Here is a 23,914-nt window from a genome sequence, read left to right on the forward strand (position 1 = left end):
CATTGTTGTCAGCTCTACTCGACACTTGAAACGCTTCAATCCAAATAGAGTGGTCGTCAATTGATTTTTCGTCGTCGGTAATCAATTTAGTTTCTTATTTCTTGCCATCAATGTTTAGTCGTCAAAGAGCTGACACTCCCCTAGCACTTCGTTGGCTTAATTTATTATTGATTTCATTCGCTTTGATTTGAAGGTGACGAAACATGGGTGCAGGGAAAAGTATTTTGAGTTCGGAACAGTTGAATGAATATAGTGAACTAACCTTTTTGTCCAAGTGGGAAATAATGCTTATTTTGGATAAATTCGTCAATCTAGCCCCGGGTGAAGATATACAACAGGATTTGCAAAGAAGATTCCCATGTCAGAAAGTGATGGAAGTGTTTCCTCAATTGAAGGTAAATTTAAACAGTTTTAGCAAGAAAAGCAAAAGCAACACCTTATTCGAAGAAAATTATTTTCAATTCATTCTTCAGTACAATCCGTTTCGTGATAGGCTGTTTGAAGTATTTTCATCCCAGCGTGATACTAAGTATTCGTTCGAAGATGTGTTGGATTTATTCAGTGTGATGTCCGACAACTGTCCCCATCATGTGAAAGCTACTTGGGCATTTCGGGTGTTCGACTTCGATAACGATAATCTAATAACGAAGGAAGATGTGATCATGATATGCGATCGACTTACCTCAAAGGATCAGCTATCAATCGAGATTAAGAATACGGTTTCCGAAGTGGTAAAATTGTTATGATGGCTTTAGTAGAATTTGTACTAACGTCCTTCTCTGTTTCAGATACTAGAAGAAATGGATCTTCAGAAAAACAATAGTCTAGGAGTATTCGAATTTGTGCATGTTCTATCCAAAATACCAGAATTCCGTCATTCTTTTTCTTTTCGGCCGTGATATAAGACATAATATAACATGGTAATAAATTCGTTTTTATCTTCGCATTTTATTGTCAACACAATACGTTTCAAGCACACATTTAATCTTTAAAACTAGCTACATGTAGTGCTCACTCTTCAGTCACTTTTTCTTTCGATATTGATAATTTTTGTTTGAACTGCTTATTTGAATAAGTTAGGTAAAAAAAGTCCTGTTAAATTGTAAATGAAAAAAAAAAAAAAATGATACACAGTTAGGTAATTCGTCGAAAATTAAACATGATTCCAGGGGATAGGTGGCTTTCAACTAAACGGAAACTGGCTTGATTATGCCATATTTAAGTACAAACTGAACATCAAATAATAACTGAGAGCATTTGTGGTATTAAGAGTATAAACTTGAATGTCGCCCCTGAGCTATTCGGCCAGGGAAGGCCGTTGAATTAAGGCTACCCGGAAGAGAAAAATACTAATTAAGTTGTTATCGTTTTTCTTTACAATTATTGATACTGCTGTTCTTCGTTTTGTAAATCTGTGTGTACCAAGTGTAGCTTTGTTGTGCTTTGGGTTATCGAAACTTATTGTAAAACTTTACCGGATAAGGACCAGCTACTTTCTAAGTTGGCTTAATATTTGCAGTTCTACTTGTAACGAAATTGTTCTCCTAATTGACGACTGCTTATTTAGCTTGGTTATTTCCCGCATGAGGTTTAGCTTCAGAAGCTCAATACCGATCCTTAAACTTGTGGTTGTCGTTATACTTACAAAGCTACTTTTAGGTAGTTGATGCTGTTAATTTTGCACGTGAATAGGAATATTTCGTCTTCAGTGATGAATCATATTCATCCCAGAATAATATCTTTGGAAGATGATAAACCTCTGAAAAAAAACGAGAAAAGTAGAAAAATTATTATTTTTCAATGTAGGTACCACAAGACAAAAGAAAAACACCATTCAATATTTGATTGTCCCTTCTTTATAGTACAACCAATTCTTTCTATTTACACTTTACAGGAAAACACAAAAACGCTAATTAGGTATCCGAATTGGTAGGTATTTTGCAAATGGTGGCAAATAGAAAAACTAAAATGTATCAGAATTTGGATACAATCACGATGAACGACTTACTGACGGTGATTAACCTGAGGTGGAAAAGCTGTGCTGTCGAGAAACTTCGTTGTCCTGGCGGACATGCGTCAATCTAACGATGACGGTAATCGGAAACAGCAAATTGTCCGTTGCGAACGTATCACTAATAACATGCCTATACAGGAGAAAAACACGTGAGTAGCGCCTAATTGTTTTTATCTTTTTTTTCAATTTAGCTTATACAGTGTTGCAGTTGTTTAGTGTTGAAGACCACTGCTGGTTATTTGAAAAGTTCGTAAAAAAACTTTTAATGTTTCTATAGCTATATTTTTATGAGGATTTTTTTTATGCAAAAAATTACTGTTCTAATCAATTACATTTATTTGAAACCGATAGTGATGAATTAACAATGAAGAGACTGATAGGTGGCCAATTCTAGTATTAAATCAAAGAATTTCCGTATATTGAGGAGCAAATCTGCGATATATTGACTTTTACTTTACACTTTTTGTTACCCTGAGCACAATTACTCTTCAATATTAAATTTATTTTTTAAATAATATTTTAAGAAATAAAATTCGACACTTCAATTAACTCAAGAATTTGAAATCTGCACATTTAATCCAGTTCATGTTAAAATACAGCTAAGCGATTTTCTGAAATCTCTCGTTATATGTTTTTGATGTGATAAAATATCACGAAAAAACTAAAATTCTTGTAGTTTCCATGCGTTTTCATTTTTTTTAATTTAAATTTAAAACTAGGGGGTGGAAAGGGTTGAAGGATGTTGGATGGAGATTTTATCAATATAATAAGGTAGTAAAAAAACAATGGTTTACAAAAAGAAAATCAATGATTTTTTTTCTTATGTTTTCATTCACGACATGACATCGACATGACATGACCAAAAACTTTTATTACTTTAATTTAATATTCAATTTAGCCAATATTTAGCTGATAAAGTGAAATTTCATTATACGGACCGGGATGATCACGATCTTCGTTCCAAAACGCCATCTTGTGTTGACCAATTTGTCTTTTGGCTCAATTTTTAGACATCAACAAAAAAAATATTTTTTTCCATTCACATAAACAGATAGTTTTCCTTCCCTCTAGTTAAATTAATTAACAGTTGAGTAACCGCGACGATTACGGCCCCCCTCTTCAGGTATCAGGTATCAGAATGGGGGTAGGCTTAATAGCGGCACGTTATCCAAACATACGGGAAAATTGTGCCTAGCCTTTTTTTTATCCAAGATTTCATCATTTACCTGAGAAACCTGAAAAACCTTTAAAAGGAAGAAATAAATTCAATCTATTTAAGATGGCATAAAGCCTTTCCACTAGGGATTATTAGCATTAAAGCTCTTTTCTACATTCGGTAAGGAATGATAGAATGTTTTTTAAGTTTAATTTCTTAAACTCAGATTCGCTTAAAGCGTAAGATCCCAGAGTACGAAAACGTAGTCTGGCAAATGAGGGACAGTTACATATAAGATGGAAGGGATCTTCCACATCTGATTCACAACTACCACATACTGGAGATTCAGCACGCTGAATGTTGTGCATGTGATAGTTAAGTTTACAATGACCGGAGAGTGCTCTGATCAAGATGCTGCAATGAGATTTATTTAAAGTTAATAAGTAACTCGATATGATTGGAGATGGTTTTTCTAAAAATAATTTAGTTTGACGACAAGTGTCCAACTCTTCCCAGTATCGTTCATGCTGGTTAGAGGACCAAGTTTGAATTTGGTTTCTGAACCAACATGGTGATATTGGGACAGCCGGCTCTGGTCCGTAAAATTCCTTTTCCGACCCAGCTCTAGCGAGTTCGTCGGCGCATTCGTTTCCAAAAATTCCCTTATGTCCGGGTACCCATAGAAGGTTTAATCCATTGCCTTCAGCAAGTTCTTCGATTGCTTTCCGGCATGCGATTACCAGTTTTGATCTAGAACTGGAAGCACTGAGTGATTTGATAGCTGCTTGGCTATCTGAACAGAAATAAATTGTTCTGAACATAATCTTCTTTTGAAGTGCAATTTGCACTCCATACATAATAGCATATAGCTCAGCCTGAAAGACTGTACAATATTTTCCTAGAGGTTGAGCATATTCTATGTTCAACTCGTGACAGTAAATTCCTGCACCTGCACGGCCGTTTGATAATGAACCGTCAGTATAGAATACAATATGAGAGGACATTTGGTCCTCTACGAAACCTGATAACCATTCTTGAGGAGAAGGAAATTTGACTTTAAACCCCATGTAGGGAAAACTACTCGAGAGTGTTAAATCGTTTGGCGCTAGATTAAACTTGTTTAATCTAACTAATTCAGGCCACACATTTGTATGACTCGATGATCTTTCGATATTTCCTGACAGCCAGAGACCAACTGCCTGTAGACGAAAAGCACACGAGAAGGCTTCCTGCTTTAGGAACAAGTGTAGAGGTTTGATAGAAAACAGAGCCTCTAGTGCTGCAGTAGGAGTTGTAGTGAACGATCCGGACATCCCCAAAAGACACATTCTTTGAAGGTGATTTAGTTTAGTCCGAACTGTTGCAACTTCTCCTTTCTGCCACCACACTAGACACCCATAGGCCAGAATTGGTCTTACTATTGTGGAATAAATCCAGTGAATATGTTTGGGTTTGAGTCCCCAGTTTTTTCCGATTGCACGTCGGCATTGTCCGAAGGCCATGCATGCTTTTTTGATTCTGAATTCGATGTGATCAGACCAGTTTAATTTGGAGTCAAGAATGACACCAAACATATTATAATCAACATTGGTAACTCTCAGCATGCTTCATATACTTCAGCAAGGACATGTATATCAGCACCACCTCCTGGAGAAAGTTCTTACTAAAAGGAAATTTCAAGCATTGAGGCAAAGATACCGTCACTTCATTGAGGTACTGAGGAAACTCTGAACATTCTTTCCATCAACCGTGGGTTTGTGTCTCAACTACAAAAGTTCGTGTTTGAACTTGCATTTCTATGACCACGCAGAAAATTTTGTTTATGTTTTATTTTCAACATAGGAATTTCAGCCTACTCCAAATTTTCTTCGTGTAGCAAAGTATGTTGCTATGGTTCTCAATTTGTGTTGTTTTCTGCCGAATGGAAAAAAGGTTCCGACTGACGGAGTATGCTAATAAATCTACAATTTGAGATTCCAATACCATTTGAATTTGAATAATCATTGATGGAAATTTCACTTTTTGGACAATACTGGATATTTCATAAAAGAAATCATAAGAAGGCAACAATTTACTAAGTAAATTGATCTTAAAATCTACTCTACAATATGATTTGAGATTTATTGATGACAACATCATCATTATTATTATTATTATCTGGAGCACGTTTGGTAAATGGAAATCAGCATTTCTCTAAAAATGAATAAATTGGTAAAGGAAAAAATTCTTCGTGTAGAATTAGCACTTTTTAATACCTTTCTTTTAGGCACATCTGATTTTTTGAAAACTCCAAAACATGTTGAACCGATAAATCAAAATCATATTTTGAGTATAAGATAAATTAACGAAGTCAACTTACTTATCATGAAAGACATTATGAAAAAAAAAAAGTAGATATACTTGTGTTGTATTTAGTATAATTGTCAGATCGGTACACAAAGTTTCGGTGATAATCAGCTTAACAGTTTTCGCCAGAAGCTTTCGAATTTTGTCTAAGGCAACTTAGGTCTTCTCGATAGCATTTGTTCATGTTCGTAAGAACTTTCCTCACATGGAGGCGCGTTTCATGTGTCCTTCAAGTTTCTGGGGAGTGAGGAATATTCCTACTATTATTATATTTGATGACACCCAAATTTGATTAGACACGGTGATTTCGGAACCATAAAACAGCAGAGGGCGCATCCCGCGGGTGATACGTTTTTTAGTAAATAAAACAATATTAGTTTTTAGAGGATTAACTGAAAGTTCTACATGAGAACACCATCGTTCAACAGAGCGCAGAGCTTGTTGCATTATATCAAATAATGTGCTTATGCACAAACCTCTTACCAGCAGAAGATAATCATCTGCGAATCCATAGGTTGGTATTCCACGGTCATTGAGTTTTCTCAACAAGCCGTCTGCAACTAGGTTCCACAAAAGAGGTGATAGTACACCTCCCTGTGGGCATCCACGTGTGCTAACTTTTGTTATTGAAGCCTGTCTTAAAGACGAATGAAGATTCCTGTTACTTAGCATTGCGCTTATCCAGTTAGTTATAACACTAGGCACTCCATGAAGTAGTGCCGCATCCATTATTGATGTAAACGAGACATTATCAAATGATCCTTCTATGTCTAGAAATGCTCCTAGACATGATTCTTTCTGTGAAAAACTATTTTCAATGTTATGTACTACGTTGTGCAGAAGAGTTAATGTTGATTTTCCTGTTTGGTATGCATGTTGTGTCGCATTAAGCGGATGTTGGACAAGGCATTCTTGCCTGATATGATGATCAATTAAACGTTCGAGTGCTTTTAATAGAAATGAACTTAGACTAATAGGACGGAAGCTTTTGGCTTCGTCGTATGATGATCGTCCCCCTTTAGGGATGAATTTCACGGCTATCTGCCGCCAAAGTTTAGGAATATATCCATGAGCAAAACTGCTTATCATTATTTTTCTTAATATGTGTTTGAAATGATCGAAACCTTTTTGAAGCAAAACTGGAAATAAACCGTCACTTCCAGGAGATTTGTATTGAGCAAAACCATCGATTGCCCATTTGATCGATTCTGTAGTAACTATTTTCCGAGCAAAATGCAAGGAATCTAGACTTCCAGAAAAGAACTCAGGCTCTATCGATGAATCTTGATCAACACATCCTGGAAAGTGAGTATTGAATAGACAACTTAATGTTTCTTCGTCGTTTGATGTATAATCACCACTAAGGGTTTTAAGGTATGAAACCTGATAATCTTTTGATTTGGCTAAGACTTTATTTAACCTACTTGCTTCGTGCAAGCTTGAAATGTTTGTGCAGTAGTTCTGCCAACTTGAGCGTTCGGCAGCTCGTGTTGCTTTCCGGTAAGCTCTGCGAGCCAACTTGAAAGCATCAAAACCTTCCGTGCGCCTTCGGTTCCAAGAGCGTCTGCAGTTTTTTCGTAATTTACTGAGATTTGAGTTCCACCATGGTGTACTGTTTTTGTTGAATTTCAACGTTCGTAATGGACACGCTTCTTCATAAGAATTTAAAATAATTTCGGTGGTTTTTGCAACCACTTCATCCAACTCAGAAGAAGTAGTAATTTCAGGTGTATATCCATGAAATTTAATAGCAATATGCTCCAAATATAGGTCCCAATTAGTTGTTCTTGGGTTTCTGAATGTAATTGTTTCTAAAAACTCACCTGAGTGTTCAAAATAGATAAACCTGTGGTCAGAAATCGATTCTTCGTTTGGCACATGCCAATTTGAAATTTCCTGAGAAATTGTTCTAGAACAAAGTGTGATGTCAATCACCTCTTCTCTGTCACACCTAACAAAAGTTGGTTTATTTCCTACATTTAGAATTTCTAAATCAGTGCTGCTTAAATATTCCATTAAATTTAAGCCTCTCAGATTGATATCTGAGCTACCCCATACAAAATGATGAGCATTGGCATCACAGCCTATTAAAAGAGGTATATTTTGTGATTCACAGAATGAAATGACATTTTTTAAATCATCCGTAGGGGATGATTGTTCATATGGCGAGTATGCTGAACAGTAGACGTATTTTCTATCAGGCAGCGAAACCTGAACGACGCAAATATCTCTTGTTGTTAGATTGGGTATAAGTGTTGCATTTAAAGAATTGTTTATCAATATACATGCACGAGGCATTATTCGGGCATTAGTCATTCCAGTTACACTGAACACAGTAAAGTTTGGTTTGAGCAAATTCCCTAAATAAAAAGTTCCATTTCGGAAATATGGTTCTTGGACCAAGGCGATTGATGCAGTTCCATTAAGGATTAAACGACATAAGTTCAGTGTAGCGGTTCTTTTGTGCTGCAGATTTATCTGTGCAACCTTAATAGAAAGCATTTCTATCAAAGAATTCCACACATATTTCCATCACACACAAGAACCTCTGCACCTTCATATCGACGCATGAAGCGGGGTATCCCATACAGGATGAAAATTTTAAAATCGTGTGTATAATCTGAATCCCACGAGTTGCCAGGAAAAATACGGCCCTTTGCACCAGTGCCTGGCTATAGTGCAGACCTTAACAACGTTCTGCTTAAGATAGGATTATTAAACACCCTCCTACCCCCACTTTGGGGCCCGCAGGCACAGAACCACCTTGAAGCGGGTGTTTACAAAATTTAGGAGAATACAACTCGTGCATGCACATTTATAGCAATAAGCACAATTGGTGAATCCTCCCTGAAGAAACTTGGCTTGGAAACAAGCCAAGGCTCCCCCCTCCCAATGTGATAGTCGCATTTGAAGAATGACTAACGCATATGGGAAGTACTGGATAAGTCGCCTTTTACGACGTGGACCAGTATCCCAGTGGTAGTATTCTATAAGCCGCCACCACACAGCAACTGTTTGCTGCCACCACACAGCAACAAAAAAAATATTTTTTTCCATTCACATAAACAGATAGTTTTCCTTCCCTCTAGTTAAATTAATTAACAGTTGAGTAGCCGCGACGATTACGGCCCCCCTCTTACTAACACCACACAAAAGTGAAATGAATACTCGGCAAAAAAAAAAACTTTATGAGTTAAATGCCCTAATAAAACTACTTGTATTAAAAAAAAAAATAAATAAATAAACAGATAGTAAACATGTAGACGATTCCAAAATGGTATAATTTATGAAAATCGGTTCAGTAGTTTTGAATATACAGCCAAAATAGTAGTCCGAGTCTATATGACCCTAATCGGAAACTAAATTAAGCATTTAACGCAAAGTTTTTTTTGTTCCGAGTATTCATTTCACTTTTGTAGTTCTAGTAATCGTCGCGGCGACTCAACTATTAGTATTATTAAACTTTACGTGAGGAAAGGGAACAAGATTGTGTAGGGTTGCTCTCGAGAAATATTCGGAGGAATTGTAGATAAATTGTATTGTAGATAAATTTGCAAATGTATGAAATAAGAAAAGTGACGAAATTCCCATTAGGTAGTTTGTTTTTTAATTATCTTAAATGGAAATTTAATTAATTTACCGAATTTTAATGGAATGCTTTACACTTTATCTAGGTATTCCCCTTTTCTGAGTTTTTAGGAAAATTTAGATATTTTTTCCGACCTAAAAGATTGTTTAATGTTAAGGTTGAAGCATGACATACCTTATCAGTGATTCAGGATCCACACCATCTCGTCGTAGATAGCAAAATAAAAAGCTGACATGAAGCAGGCTTTCAGCAGTGCAGGGTATAGGCCCTTATACAGTCCGACGAATCCTTCCTGTTTGACAATTATGTACATGCAATTGAACATGCTTTTACACACAAAGTGGCGACCGAATGTTTGTCGGCTTTTGGCGAATCCCTGTATCTGCATTCTCTTTTTGGCCAAGTCTAGCGGATAAACCAGCAATTTTGTGCACAGTCCCGCCAATCCACCGCAAATGAACAGTTCGATCGCTGGTAACGTTTCGTTCACACCAATATTTGAATACTGTCTGAACATACTTCCAAAAATGTTGTAAAACATAAATTGACCCCCAGTCAACGGAGCAATCTGAAGAACGCTTGGAGTAACCCCACGATAGAGACCCTTGAAGCCTTCTTGTCTGAAAATCATGCGGAGTCCTTGGACCGAGTTTTTATACCCTCGGTGAGGATCCTGCGATATCAGTCGCGTTCTAACGACATCTAATGGTAGTGTAATCAAAGTGGCAACAGTGCCGCTAAGAGCGCCGCAAATGAAATTTCTAACGTTGTGGTGTTCCTCAAAGGTTTCGATTTTCCTCAGCAGTTGGTTGCCATGTTCGTAGGAGGAAAATTGCGACACGCCATATATAATCGACAGAACCTGGGCAGGGTTGTGACCCTTCCAGAAAGCTGCAAGGCCCTCTTCTTTATAAACCAATCTTGTCGATTGTAGAATTGTGCGATATTTGGAGGTCATATGATCCTCCCGCAAAGGCTCGACTTGCAGCTGGAAGCGAATTTTTAGTACATCTAACGGCTGGCATATGAAGCGGGTGATGCACCCAGCTAACCCACCAGCAATGCCTGTATTGGAAGACTTATCATCTTTATCGCGATTCATCTTGCTTAACCCGCTGACTGATTTAATGATATTTCTCTTGAATCCTCACGATGCTGGATTACACAAGCGAAGGCCACTCCAATTTTGTTTTCATTCGTTTTTGACTATTTTCTCTTCGACGACAGGTGTTATATCACAATTTTCGGCATTAGTTTTTCCCTAATTTATATTCGAGGTTGTACTGCAGGCGATATGAACTACGGGAACAAAACTAAACCTCATATCCAAAGAGAGTATATTGTTTGCACATCGCCAATGCCAAAGATCCACGCTTCTATCGGATACTATGTTCCTGCCTTTTGTTGATGTCGATACATGAGGATTCATTGGATTGTTTCCTATTTTTACCAGCACTCGTAACTATACATCGCACATCGGTATTGTAACGAAGTTTAGACTGAACAGTGTATGGTACCGAAAAAATAAACCGTGGTGGCTGCTGTCGTCATATGCTCGTTTTGCTCTCCCTATCATTAGAAGCTGAAATGGATAAGCAAAAAATGAGAGAATTCGTGAGATTCTTATATATTGTCCACATTTTCATCCCACCCGAAATTATTGTAAACAAAACTTGAATAGGTACTAAGTGTAAACCACATTTGTTGTTTTACATACCATCAAGACGCCATTCACCGCCCAGTCACCATTTACCGCCCAAAATCACCCTTTTGTGTGTATTTTGAAAAAACTGGGATGTTTTCTCCAAATATAAGACCTGTGTTCTGTGTCGGCATCATTGTTCGACCATTTCACTGAAAAAACATCACTTAATTATGCTAACTATAGCCAGAAATAAAATATTTGGTTTTTCGTTCCCGGTCAAATTATTGAATTCGACGCCTGTTAGCGAACTAAGCATTACTGTACTCCTAGCGCAAAAAGGGTTTTTGTTTACTAGATAGTACCTATTGTACCTAAAATCGTCTTGAAACGATAGTTTTATTTTCGTAGAATAGATTTGCATCAAAAAATTTTCGATTTTTTCAATAGTTGTTGTTTTTGAAGCGTTTAGTGATGGGCGGTAATTGGTGTATAAAAAAAGTGTGGGTTCCTAATGACCGGTCACGCACAATTTCTTTGTTTTTAACGCATGTATTGTGTCAAATGTGTAAATTGTAAGAAGCATTTAGTTTGATTATGTTAGAAAATGATGTTTTATCGCTGAAAGTAACCGGTTACTTGAGGTTGTATGCCGGGAATCATAATTTTGTCAGTTAAAATTTATACTAAATTTGCGGAAAAAATTTCACAAAATGTATTCTCTAAAGAGCCAAAATATGGTTTTGACAGCTCGTTGTATGGAAAATACTAAAAAGAACAGTTTCCGTGTTGTTTAGACAGTTTTTCCTTGAGAAAACATTATCGATACCCGAAAAAGTCGAGTGGGCGGTAATAGGGCCAGTTGAACACCCCAAAGTTTAGTTAATTATTTTGAAAAGCGTAAATTTTTCGCATTTCACTAAATTTTTTATTTAAAGTAAAGCAGTTTTGGGATGTATTGGAAAAGAAAGCGAATAAAAATCTGCCGTCGTTTTTTTATTACACATGTTTGAAGTTGAAAAACCGCTTAACTGGGCGGTGAATGGCGTCTTGATGGTACTTACTTTTGTTAACTTATTTTATCTTAGGAAAGGATAAAAAATATTACCTGAGTACTTCATTCCATGATTCGTGGTAAAACACTTCTAAACTATTCTTCCTGGGCTAGCACATAGAGGATGCGTTGCATTGCAAATAGCCAAACATATGTAATGTGTGTCACTGCAGCTCTCCGCTGTTCGTTGGGCAGTAGAGTAGGTATATACTTTTTATTCGATTGCTTACACTGAGCGAAATGATCATTTCCTAGTTCGCTGATGTAAGTTTTACATGTCCGGAATATTTTTATTATAAATTTAATATTTAATATGCTACGTTTCAAGAATTCATTGACGCTTTAAATTTTGCGTAAACTGCATATTGTTTGTTGTTATTTGAAAAGTCTACAGTATTTAAATTATGTTGTAGGTATTATGGGTATTATAGTGAAGTGGTGTACGTGTATTTCAACATCATCAAATCCAAATACTTTACTCAAATCCAAATAGCAACATTCAAATACTTTACGTGTAGGTATGTATGGCCTATCATGGAAGAATTTCTAATAATACTGGACAGCTAAATTGTTCCACACTAATAGAAGTGATCGAAGTGGGTTGATGATAATAAAGTTTAAAGTGTTTAATGCAGGTATAGGAGAAAGATACAGGAGTTACGGGAGTTACATTATGTATTATATATGTATCCTTATTCCACACTGGCTTCAACTTACCTAGTGAGGAAGTCACATATTTTGCAGTTTTTTTTATGTCGTGTAATTCTTCATCTAAACAGCCAAATTGTTTTTTTTGTTTTTTACAATTTTCTTCTTAGTTTAACACTTTAAATCGGGAGAAAAAGGAAGATAGAAAGGGAAATATGAAAATAAAAAAATTATAGACGGAGATCGATATCTTTTAGGAAAAGATATTTCCCGAAGCAGTTGTACTTTTTATTTTTTCTTTCAGATATTAGAAAATTTCTTTTGCTTAAATAAATTAATATTTCTTTATTTTCACTATTAAGTTTAAATATGATATTTACAAGCGGTAGAATCCAACCAGATGCATTTCTTTGGATCTATAAATTTCAACTGAATAAGTTGGATTTCCACGATTGAAATGCGTAATTCACCAGCGCGGAAAAAGATTACCCATCACTTAAAATTCGATAATGCCCATGACAATAATCTGTACAATTTCGCTTTCACCATTCGATCATTCGAAGGATATTTGCCTTTTAGCCTTGAGAATGCTTGAAGTGAGAGCACCGCCAACCAGCAGTTTAGCTTTCTTCTGCGAGCCTGGCTTTTGATCAGCATAGGGACTTACATTTTTCTGATCCTTACCGGAGAAAGATACCTGTTTTTGAGCAGATTTTTGTCGCTGTTCGCTATCGATGTTTTCACGTAGAGCTGTCGCTTCAACACCTCCAGTTAATTGACTCTTACGGAGAGAGGACTGCGACAACTGGTTGATCGATTCAAGACTTTGCGAGAAAATCGAGCTTTGGCTAAGTTGACCTAGTTGGCTTGTAGATGCGCACATAGACGAGTCGTGCGAATTGTCCAAAATTAAATGCGATGTAGAAGAGCTTCGCTGCAAAAATTGTTTCCGCTGCTCATACTCCTCCGGTGCGATGTAGCCTTGTAGCTTAGTAAGGTTCTTAGCGTTCATGATGCGAGTTTTTTCTTTAAGATAAATGTCGTCAACGTTACGGCCCTGTATCACATCGTAAACGTGCTTATTCGCCAACCTAAAGAAAAATTTTATATTATCAACTCGAATCAAAAAAATCACATTATTTATTCTAACCTCAGCATTTTTTCACTGGTACTACTAATAGTCTGATCGTTGAATTCTAAAAATAAACGTTTTACAATGCGTGCCAGATTTGAGGCATGCTGTTTGAACTGTTCGTGTTTTACTGTGATCTGTTTGCTCTGCAAAGCTTGTGACACTGCCCAGAGTAGTTTCTGCAACCAGAAATCAATTATTAATTTTCGCAACAAATATTTGAAGCATATTTACCTTCTTATGGTTCTCGGTGAGAACAGTGATTGGACGACTTACAGAATCAGGGAATGTAACTTCCGAGTTGGCCCTGAACAAAGATCTACCACAGAAACTTTTTTCCGATGCAGATTTTGTATTCATATTCTGAGATCCGATGCAGAAGCTTTGACTACGAGCTAGTTTCAGCGAACGAGGAGTTAGATCTTCTTCGTTGACCGAATCTAAACGGGGAAGTTTTTCAGACCGCTGCTGTAACCTAAGCTCATCGTCGTCATCGGTTGGCCGTCTCCGCTTCCCACTCGAAGATGTGGGAAGTGTCGTGTCTGTGTCGTCCCTCAGATTATCTATATTATTAGTAGATCCGTATCGGTTCGAAGACATCAGAGACTCTTTCACGGATAAGTCCGACTGTCCATTAGAAACCGAAGAGAAGCGATGGGCTCGTTTCGGAGGGGAAAATAAGGCACGTTTAGACTTCTGCACTTTGCTTGCTGCAACACTGCTTCCTTTTGCTACGAGGTCGTTTATAGCTGACATTGCAGCTTTTGAGGCATCGCTAGGTGGGCTTTGAAAAAGTGCCCGTTTCGACGTTTCCCTATTAGTGGTTGTTGGTTTAGCAACTGGAAGACTCAGTGTACGCTTTTTCGCAGATGAACCAGGAGTTTTTCTTTTTGGTGTTTTTCGGCGACCAGGAGTACGCCGTTTAGGAGTTCTACCCTTATTTTTGCGTCGATTATCTGATTTCCTGCAAGATAAATGAATAGTTTATTCCTATTTTTTAAATAACGCACGAGTTTTTACTTGGGATCTAGCAAAATTTGTCTATTGCACAAACGGCCTGAACTTGATGCTGAAGATGAACCGAGCGAAGAACTGTTGATTAAATTGGCAGAGGAGAACACTGCTCGACGACGTGCGAGATGACTCAGACGACTCCCTGGAGATTGGCTCAACATCCTACAACGAATTGATAATTAGGTAAAAAATTGATAAGACTTACAAAACTTCAAACATACTTTAAACGTAGGTTACGCTTTCTTGTGCTGCTAGGTGAACGATTGGCGCTAAAGGTAGTGCTCGTTTCAGCACCGATGTATCGATCCACGTATTTCAAGCCTAGTAGTTCAATCTTCTCTGTAACCGTGGACCGATTGTAGTGAAGCCCATGAGCTCGTATTTTGAGCAATTGAGGCCAATTGATGTCGCGTAGTTCAGCTTCTGAATGAGTGGGCTTGTTAAGGTATCCACCGGCTTCGCTAGTCTGTCTTGCCGATATTTCGTTTGTATTTGAATTTCGATAGAAAAATGTAGCTTCATTTTCTCTATACAGATTGAGCATACGATTGGCATCAATATGCATATGAGTTACAGAGGGTGGTGGTAAAATACCCGATAACGATGCCTGTAAACGTCTTAAGATTGATTGCTCTACTCTACCAACCGGATCATTCACGCAACTGCTGAATGCTGCACTGCTTTTTAGTTTTTCATTATCACGTTCATCTTCTTCGTCGGATTTTGGCATTTCGGCAAGACTTTCGCTTTTATCATCATCTTCGTCAGCAAACAAATCCGGAGACTTTTCGTTATTGTAATGCATTAGTGAATTGTCTTCCTTCGTCAATAGTTCAAAAGATTCATTTAGTTTCTCCAGGCAAACTTTTACATTCGTGGTTTTAGTCGCTGAATTTCCGGTCAGCTGCGTTGCAGAGCTGGTATTCGCATCTGAAACTCTCAAACTGTTAATCTTCCCGTTAAAGGAAAGATCTTGCTGAGATACTTTGTCTGGGATGGAACGCGTTTCAGCCAGAGTTATCTTATGATCGACTGCATTACAACTATCCTCAGTTGCTAAAATACCACTCAAGACAACATGCTTAGATGTATGAATTTCATCTGTTTTATCTGAACGGTTTGAATGGATTTTTTCATCCTGGTGGTCTTCATTCAATAGATTCTTAATTTTATGTTCTATGTAATTAGCGTCTAACACATGTGGCCCATTTTGCTGTACAGTTCGATGACTGACACTTTCATTAGACGAATGATTAGTTGCATCGCAAGGTTGACTATTTGGATTCTGCAATGAATAAACCCGCATATTTAACCAATCAATTGCAAGGATACAAATCATAAAAAAATGTCTTCAAATCATAAAAAAGGGTATGCAATATTGGATGAACTCAAGGAGAGAAGTTTTTGTACAGTTAAGGATGTACGGTGTCGCAAGGTTTATCAATAGTTAACAGATGAACGTATCCATTTTTTTTAATTTTTAAACTTACCGACATTTCTACCATGTACCTCTTATAACTATTCTTTCTTTTCTTGGGAACGAATACCGGTGACCTGCAAAGTAATGAATGTTCATGCAATGGTGGACCTAGTTTCACAAATTAATCAGTTCATTTATTAATTTGGTCGGAATTAGAAAAAATGCAATCTCAACCTTACCTCTTTTTCTTCGTAGTTGTAAACCTCTGCTGACCCAAAATTTCGCTCCCTTTTTTCTTTTTCTTGGTGACACTTAACCAGTTGAAACCATTCGTTGATTTGAAGGTATTTGCTAAAGCATCGGTTCCATTATGTGTCCACTTTTGGCAACAAGCCCAATTGCACGTTTCGAAAGTATAAAATAATGCCGAACGTATTCAGAATAAACTAAATTTTCACTTGATATTTCGTTTCGAACCAGCTTCCGACGCAGCAGTTTTACCATTCGAGCCGCTCCGCTCCGTTGCTGTTTTTTTTTGTTGGCATGAAACATTTCAAAGTTAAAAGCTACACGCTTAGAAAATGAAGCCTATTTCACACATTTTTGAAATGCACACATTGTGAAAACTAGACCTACACATTTAATGTGTAAACGTTCCTTCTTATCATTGTGTGTAGTACAACCAATATGGCGGATGAGGTTACCTGTTATTTCGAACTGCGGGGCAGGAAGACTGAAAAAAAAAGAAAAAAATCGTCCAAACGTCAAATTTCTCTCATCAATCTACCGACCAGTGCGAAGGTTCCAAATGTACTTTCTTATTCAGTGATTTCCAATAAAACTTTATTGATTTTGAAAAGCACTAATTGTCTTGCACCAAATTAAAGCAATTGGTGATTGGTAACAGTACTCGCTCGTTAATTAAAAAATTGGATCAAATACAAAACTCGTTCGTTAATCGGACGATGTTTGGAAGGAAGGTTGCGTAAGATTACCGAAGGTCCCTTAACATATAAATATTATTTTGGTCAAAATTTTGGCTTTAAATATTCTTTTTTTCGTCACAATTAGTTGATGATATTATATTAATAAAAGTTGAGTAAAAAATATTGTGGAAAACATAATAGAATGAGTTTTAAGAGCTACAAATATTTGATAATGGATGAGGTTGGATGGAAATATTTGATAACAAATTTATGGAAACCACAGTATTGCCTGATAACCTAACTGAGCACAAAAATCTATCGATTAATGAACAAAAAAAACGTCCAACTAATGAAATATTTTAAGAAGACTTGAATTTTTGGAATTATTTAAACAAAACGTCCGATTTTTGAGTAAAATTGGTATTGGACTTAGCTCCCAAAACGTCCGATTTCCAAGCGTGTCTGATTAAAAAGTGTCCGATTAACGAGCGAGTAGTTTCGTATGCCCTTTTCCATGCGAAATTAAATATCAATATTCGCTGAACATTTTAGCGTATTTTGAAAAATAAAATAGTTAAGGCTATATTCTCTTTAAAAAGTGGTTGCAAAACGAATTAAGATATTATTCAATATTTATTATTATTACATCGTTCGAAAGATTATGTGAGAACGTAGAAATATTCCTGATCAATCATCCATCAAAAATGGCTCAACAAATTGATCTTCCTTGCAATTCAGTAAACCCATTGCAGATGCTGTTTTGTCACAAGTGGTAACAGTCGAATGGTTGTTCATGGTAAGAATACTCGAAGCAGAAGAAGTACTTGCTAAGCCGCATCCGGCAGAATTGTTCAGGGCAGTTTGCTGATACAACTGTCAGGAGGAACTTCCTCCAACTTTCTTGTTTTGCTTGATGGCAATCACGTAACGTTGGGCTACGAACAACGGCGGAGAATATCCGTCCGCGTACGACGGATCCTCGAAAAGAACTTCGTATTCTTCGTTAGCTGTTTGCGGTAGTCCGTTAATAACTGCCTTGTAGAAGCAAGTAGTTTGGGGATATAGCGCCATTACCGTGGTACCTTTAATAAACAAGGCTTGTCCATCGGTTTCTGGGTTGGCCCTCATCAGAGGCAGTGGCACGATACGCCGTTTGCTCAAAATGTGTCGATCTTTTTGCTCTTCGTCGATATCATCCACTTCATACTTGCTGGCCGACGAAATAAACTGAACAACTTCAGCCAAAATCCAATTTTCCTCGTCTTCCAGCCCTTTCACTAATGCTGCCACCATATCCCCAGGTTTGGCAACATAATTATTATCAGCAGGAATACAACCGCAGAGCGGAGGAATCTTTTCGCCTGGCTTACTGACAAATAATGGTAGCGTTTGTGCAGAAATCTGAAGCATTTTCATGAGCGCACCTCTACGAATTGTTTCCTTGTTTCCAGCATTTCTAGCTTGAATACGCCTTTCGTTGCGTATATTTCGAATTTCTTGTATCTTGGCTAGCGCCTGACGTATAAGATTTTCCTCCTGAACGGCATCCTGTAATCCTACTTTGTAGAGCGTTTTCAATTTATGATTGAGGGTGGAGGATTTATCATCGTTGGACATCTTCGTCAACCGTATCATGTTGGTTATGTTGGGTTCGTTACGTTTCCGCTCATTGTCTATTTCGACTATGAGAGACTTGAGCGCACGAAGGCGGTCCTGTAAATAATCGATATCCAGGATGTTTACTTCGAAATATTCAACAAAAAATGTTCGATTTACCTGCACTTGAAGTGTCGCTTGTTCAGCCGTAAGTGGCATTGTGGAGAAATAGATACCTAAAATGCAATAATCAAAATGTCACTCTATGGTTTACAACAACTTCTATATTTAAATGAATCAATTCCAAGTAGAAGCTTGAATAATCTGGCTTCGCAAATTAAATTTTAAAATCGCTGCAATGAGCGCATCTATATATGGAGTCCAGCCAGAGGGTTTGTTTTCTTTTTGTACAGAATGATATAAAATTACTTTAAAAATGTTAAAATTAAACCAACGCTGCGAAGCTTACACTCGAGCTTATTAAACTCAATGTTGGTTTTTTTTTCTCTTTCAAAAAATTCGCAACTTTATTTTATTTTCATTTAGGTATTTACTGAATCATTGGGATTTTTACCACAGATAATTATTACTCAATTTCTGTATTAATTAAAAAAGATGAGACGTTAACGTAGTTCTGATTTAACAAAACTTAGGGGCCGTTCACTAATTACGTAAGCATGATTTTGGAAATTATCAACCCTCCCTCCCCCCCTGCCCGAATAGCAAAGACCATGGTATTAAAATAACCGAACAATGAATTTCAATTTAACACTTAATTTCATCGTATTATCTAAATATTTTTCGACTGCGTTTAATTTTGAAACCACCATTATTTTTAAAGTCACCGTGAAAAACATTGTTAATTCAAAATATTTCATAGTTTACGAAAATGACAGAAGGACAGTATCACCATAATTTTCTTGTGATAATGATTGTTACAATGTACTTCATGGTAAAATGTAAATCCAAACCAAAAAGAACATGGTAAATTTTTGCTTTTTTTACACACTTTCAAATCATCGTGTAGAGATTCGTGTTTGTGCGCGCCATTTTTGCAAACAATTTTTGCGGTCAACTTTCATGATTTCGGACAGAATATTTTAGATGGTGAGTAGTGTTTTAAACTGATAACGTTTTTTCGAATTGTATTTTTTAAACATATTTTCTTCCTCTAGATGCTGATCCACGGCTTTAACAAAATTCCCGGGAGGACGATTGGCGGAGCCAGCAGAGGAAAACGAGCCGCCAAAAATTTGCTGTATCCGCCCATCTACGTGAAGGAAGGACAATCTCGCGAAGGATCCGGTTCTACTGGGTTTGCTGTCGCATATGCAGGCTGCATGAAAAGTGGCTTCCGGTCCACCAAGGAAAAGAACACGCAGTACTTGCGGCAGGTTGGAGCTGTGCTGATAACACATAGAACGGGTTCCGATCGTGGTGCAGGTATTAATCAAAGTGTAAAAAAATAGCGGAAAATTGTGAAATTTTTTAGAAAAAGTTTTTAAAATTATAGTGATTTCCTTACAACTTCAATACATATGCAAATAAGTATGTTGTATATTATTTTGAATTTTGTTTTATTTTTTTAACAAGGGATTTTGCAATAATTCAATTTTAATTAATCAGTTTGCTTAAGTTATTACTCTTTTTAAGGAATATTGTTCATGATTGATCGTGCTTTGTAATAAATGTAAGCCTAGTTTATTAAATGCACGACTTATCGTGAATAAAATTCCTTGAAAAGAGTGATAACTTGAGCAAACTATTCCAATTGATCATTAAAAACCATGAAATTTCACGGTTAGAACTATATTTACACACCATAGAAAAACCTAGATTTCCAGCTTCGTTAGAAAAATGGAAATAAACGTATTTTCATGGTTTTATTATGAAAAAGTGGAAGCTGTTATGACAATGAACTTCATATTTTTGAGTTTCCGAATGTATGGGAAATCGCCATTTTTTTCATGGTCACGCTGCATAACAATACCCCTTTTTCATGGTTATTTTCGCCAAAACAGTGAAATGTATGGTCGGAAACTATGAATTCCAATGTGCATTCACGGTATAGTGGACGATAATAAGCATTGTGTAAACCATTAAATTTATGGTTTGTGAATATGGAATTCATGGTTTTTTCATTGTACAATTCTATTCGGGTGGTAAGACAAAGTAAGATTTTTCAAAACCCCCCTCCCCCCCTGGTAAGATCTTACGTTTTTTATTCTTTGAGAAATTGACACTTTTTTTAGGTTTTATTTTTGACACTTTAACAGGTATGGCATTCAAAATTGACACGTTTATTTCAAAAATAGCTTGAAAATATTAAAAATGTGACATACATATTTACTTCAAAGCAAAGCATTCTTTAAGTAAAATTAAAAAACTGTATTTGAAAAGCACAATCTATACAAAACATCAGATGAAATGCTATAAAAGATTAAAGAAAACAGCATTTAAGACATGTTTGGGGTAACAATAATTTTAAATGAATTTCCACAATCGAATAAACGATATAAAATTTAAATTCCTGTTTCAAGAAGAGAGATCAGGTTAGCATAATGTATCATAAAAAATTGTTTATGAAAATCATAAAAATCTTTTTTCAAAATATCTTTCTATACTACTAGAATTGGGGCAAAAATGTTTAACGACTCATTCAGCGGTAAGCGATAAAGTTTTAGGATTGTTGTGGTAAATCTTTTGTAAAATATAGAGTTTGTAGTGTCTATCACTAAAAAAAAACTGTCTAGAAATTCATTATTTAAAGCGCCTCATATTGATTTTTGAAGATTTTTCTGAATGAAGTCATTTTCGAAATATGATGGATTCAAATCGTGGTGTCACAACGTGCCATTTTCCTTGTTGTTTCTATAAATTTCTCAATTGAAAAGATTGTTATGATGAAAAATGCATAGCGACGATCTTTTTTAATAATGTGATTTAGAGTTTTGGGGTTGAATTGATTCTCTTTAAATTTTATGGAACCTGCAATATTTTTATTAATTCAAAGACGTTAAAAGGTAAATAACATAACATCAAAATTTACCAACAAATAGGTAGTGAGTAAAATAAAACCTGAGTAATATGGTTTCGTATGGCTGTGGCTGTGATGAATTTTTAATGTAATATTTCTTACGTAAGATTTTTGGAAACCCCCCCTAACCACCTAGTAAGAGATCGTAAGCAAATGTGAAACCCCCCCACCCCCCCTATGTGATTACGTAATTATTGAACAGCCCCTTATGTGAAAGGCATGTAGCAGAACGAATCCCTATTCACATTCTATCTGCGTTATTTCCAGATACCCTTCAAATAGAACTCACCTACAACACATATGAAAATTACGTGAATTTTGCTTGCTGTGCGAGCTCTGATTGATAGGATTTGATAAATACCTGAAATTCAAGGCTCAGGTCCCGAATAGACTTGCACCGTGAAAAAACCATGAAGTTTGTAATCACAGTACCATGAATTTGGTGGTTTACACCATGACTTTTACGATCCACGATACCGTGAATACACATTGAAGTTCATAGTTTATGACCATAATTTTCATCGTTTTGACGAAAATTACCATGAAAAAGGGGTATTGTTATGCAGCGTGACCATGAAAAAATTGGCGATTTTCCATACATTGGGAAGCTCAAAAATATAAAGTTCATGGTTCATTCATGTTCCAGTTTTTCACAGTAAAACCATGAAAATCTGATGATTTACATTGTTCGCCCACTGAAATAAAAATTGTTGCTCTTGGTGGGTTTTTGTTGTTGTTTTTGATAATTTTTTTTTTTTTTTTGTAAATTCTTTATTTGAAACGGCTCATACCTTTAGGCTTTAAGGAGCCAAACTCTTTTTGTTTTTTTTTACAATAGTTTGCTTACTTCTAGTTCACTTTTTTTTAAAGAAAAGAAAATAGATAGGGAAATATGAAATTAAAAAGAATTATAGACGAAGATCAATAGCTTTAAGGAAAAGATATATTTCAAACATGTAGTCCAAGTCTATCACTGCCAGCACATCTCTCACTGGAACATAGGGTGGTTTTCCTCGGGCCCGAAGGGAGTCTATGAAATTCGTTCTAGCGACAAGATGGACCTTGCACGACCAAACAATATGCTCGATGTCGTGGTAACCTTGGCCGCAACTACACAAATTGCTGCCAGCAATATCAAAACGATAGAGTACCGCGTCTAAGGAACAATGATTGGACATGAGACGGGAAAATATACGAATAAAATCCCGACTCAGGTCCAATCTATTAAACCATGGTTTAAGGCTTACCCTTGGGATAATCGAGTGCAGCCACCGACCATCCTCATCCTCGTCCCATTTGCGTTGCCAGTTGACAAGAGAGTTTCTTCGAACTAAAAAGTAAAATTCGTTGAAGGCGATTTCACGCTGATACGTGTCACCTTCCATCGCCCCCACCTTTGCCAGAGAGTCTGCCTTCTCATTACCCTCTATCGAACAATGGGAGGGAACCCAAACAAAGGTGATGGTAAAGCGACGTTTTGATAAAGCACTCAAACTATCCCGTATCTTCTCGAAGAAGTATGGCGAGTGCTTTCCCGGTTTTATTGAGTGAATTGCTTGAACAGAACTCAGACTATCCGTTACAATAAAGTAGTGCCCGACTGGCCTTGAAGCGATACTGTCCAAAGCCCAATGAATTGCTGCTAACTCTGCTATATACACAGAGCATGGTGACTCGAGGCTGTAAGAGGCGCTAGATATTTCGTTGAACACTCCAAATCCTGTTGATTCCTCTATAAGTGATCCATCAGTAAAGTACATTTTATCAGCATCGACGTGTCTATATTTAGCTTCGAAAATTCTTGGAATCAGAAGTGGACGATGCGGATCCGGGATTCCACGAATTTCCTGCTGCATAGACAAATCAAACTGGACAGAAGAATTATCGTAGTCTGGGCTACAAACACGAGCAGGAGAATACGAAGAAGGGTTTACCTGCATTGACATGAGGACATGGTATATAGACATAAATCTTGTATGAAAATTTTGCTCAAGTAACCTTTCAAAATTAACGATCACCAATGGGTTCATGACCTCACACCTGATGAGGAACCGAAGTGATAGTAGATTGAATCGATCTTTCAAAGGGAGTATGCCTGCCAAAACTTCAAGACTCATGTTGTGCGTAGAGGGCATACAGCCCAAAGCGATGCGAAGACAACGGTATTGGATACGCTCGAGTTTTATGAGGTGAGTTTTGGCAGCCGACTGGAAACAGAAGCTACCATATTCCATAACTGAGAGGATAGTTGTTCGATACAATTTTAAAAGATCTTCTGGATGGGCTCCCCACCAGGTGCCAGTGATTGATCGGAGAAAATTGATTCTCTGTTGGCATTTT

At 36.8% G+C, this 23,914-nt stretch overlaps 4 protein-coding genes across 5 annotated transcripts; 1 reads left to right on the forward strand and 3 right to left on the reverse strand.

The window, feature by feature from the left end:
• Nucleotides 1-85: 85 nt before the first annotated feature.
• On the forward strand, nucleotides 86-1,155 carry LOC129756656 (calcium and integrin-binding protein 1-like). The gene is made up of 3 exons (XM_055753583.1): nucleotides 86-395; nucleotides 474-731; nucleotides 789-1,155. Exons 1-3 carry the CDS (start codon nucleotides 204-206, stop codon nucleotides 897-899), a joined length of 561 nt encoding a protein of 186 aa, XP_055609558.1. The 5' UTR covers nucleotides 86-203; the 3' UTR covers nucleotides 900-1,155.
• On the reverse strand, nucleotides 929-12,001 carry LOC129756655 (mitochondrial thiamine pyrophosphate carrier-like). The gene is made up of 3 exons (XM_055753582.1): nucleotides 11,856-12,001; nucleotides 9,280-10,687; nucleotides 929-1,759 (listed from the first exon to the last, which is right to left on the reverse strand). Exon 2 carries the CDS (start codon nucleotides 10,205-10,207, stop codon nucleotides 9,284-9,286), a length of 924 nt encoding a protein of 307 aa, XP_055609557.1. The 5' UTR covers nucleotides 10,208-10,687; nucleotides 11,856-12,001; the 3' UTR covers nucleotides 929-1,759; nucleotides 9,280-9,283.
• An 802-nt stretch (nucleotides 12,002-12,803) lies between these two features.
• LOC129753755 (uncharacterized) lies at nucleotides 12,804-16,551 on the reverse strand. 2 transcript variants are annotated; one of them, XM_055749602.1, is made up of 7 exons: nucleotides 16,255-16,551; nucleotides 16,086-16,149; nucleotides 14,817-15,880; nucleotides 14,602-14,757; nucleotides 13,816-14,545; nucleotides 13,600-13,760; nucleotides 12,804-13,540 (listed from the first exon to the last, which is right to left on the reverse strand). In XM_055749602.1, the coding sequence occupies exons 2-7, from the start codon at nucleotides 16,098-16,100 to the stop codon at nucleotides 13,003-13,005; spliced, it is 2,664 nt and encodes an 887-aa protein (XP_055605577.1). In that variant the 5' UTR covers nucleotides 16,101-16,149; nucleotides 16,255-16,551; the 3' UTR covers nucleotides 12,804-13,002. The 2 variants fall into 2 exon arrangements, with proteins under 2 accessions (XP_055605577.1, XP_055605578.1); XM_055749603.1 differs by having other exon boundaries at nucleotides 16,086-16,183.
• A 1,004-nt stretch (nucleotides 16,552-17,555) lies between these two features.
• On the reverse strand, nucleotides 17,556-18,947 carry LOC129755452 (SAGA-associated factor 29). Its single transcript, XM_055751957.1, has 2 exons — nucleotides 18,718-18,947; nucleotides 17,556-18,654 (listed from the first exon to the last, which is right to left on the reverse strand). Exons 1-2 carry the CDS (start codon nucleotides 18,754-18,756, stop codon nucleotides 17,818-17,820), a joined length of 876 nt encoding a protein of 291 aa, XP_055607932.1. The 5' UTR covers nucleotides 18,757-18,947; the 3' UTR covers nucleotides 17,556-17,817.
• Nucleotides 18,948-23,914: the final 4,967 nt, after the last annotated feature.

The sequence above is a fragment of the Uranotaenia lowii genome, chromosome 3 (assembly GCF_029784155.1).
Source record: "Uranotaenia lowii strain MFRU-FL chromosome 3, ASM2978415v1, whole genome shotgun sequence".
Taxonomy (NCBI): Eukaryota; Metazoa; Arthropoda; class Insecta; order Diptera; family Culicidae; genus Uranotaenia; species Uranotaenia lowii.

Bases quoted from the DNA above. Each gene is read 5' to 3' on its own strand.
- LOC129756656 (XM_055753583.1), top strand. From the start codon at position 204: ATGGGTGCAGGGAAAAGTATTTTGAGTTCGGAACAGTTGAATGAATAT. The intron at 396-473 runs GTAAATTTAAAC...TTCATTCTTCAG, and splicing joins AAGTGTTTCCTCAATTGAAG to TACAATCCGTTTCGTGATAG. The intron at 732-788 runs GTAAAATTGTTA...TCTCTGTTTCAG, and splicing joins AGAATACGGTTTCCGAAGTG to ATACTAGAAGAAATGGATCT.
- LOC129756655 (XM_055753582.1), bottom strand. From the start codon at position 10,207: ATGAATCGCGATAAAGATGATAAGTCTTCCAATACAGGCATTGCTGGT.
- LOC129753755 (XM_055749602.1), bottom strand. The intron at 14,546-14,601 runs GTAAAAACTCGT...TTTATCTTGCAG, and splicing joins CAAATTTTGCTAGATCCCAA to GAAATCAGATAATCGACGCA. The intron at 13,761-13,815 runs GTAAATATGCTT...TTCTGGTTGCAG, and splicing joins TCACCGAGAACCATAAGAAG to AAACTACTCTGGGCAGTGTC.
- LOC129755452 (XM_055751957.1), bottom strand. From the start codon at position 18,756: ATGCCACTTACGGCTGAACAAGCGACACTTCAAGTGCAG. The intron at 18,655-18,717 runs GTAAATCGAACA...GATTATTTACAG, and splicing joins AAGCGACACTTCAAGTGCAG to GACCGCCTTCGTGCGCTCAA.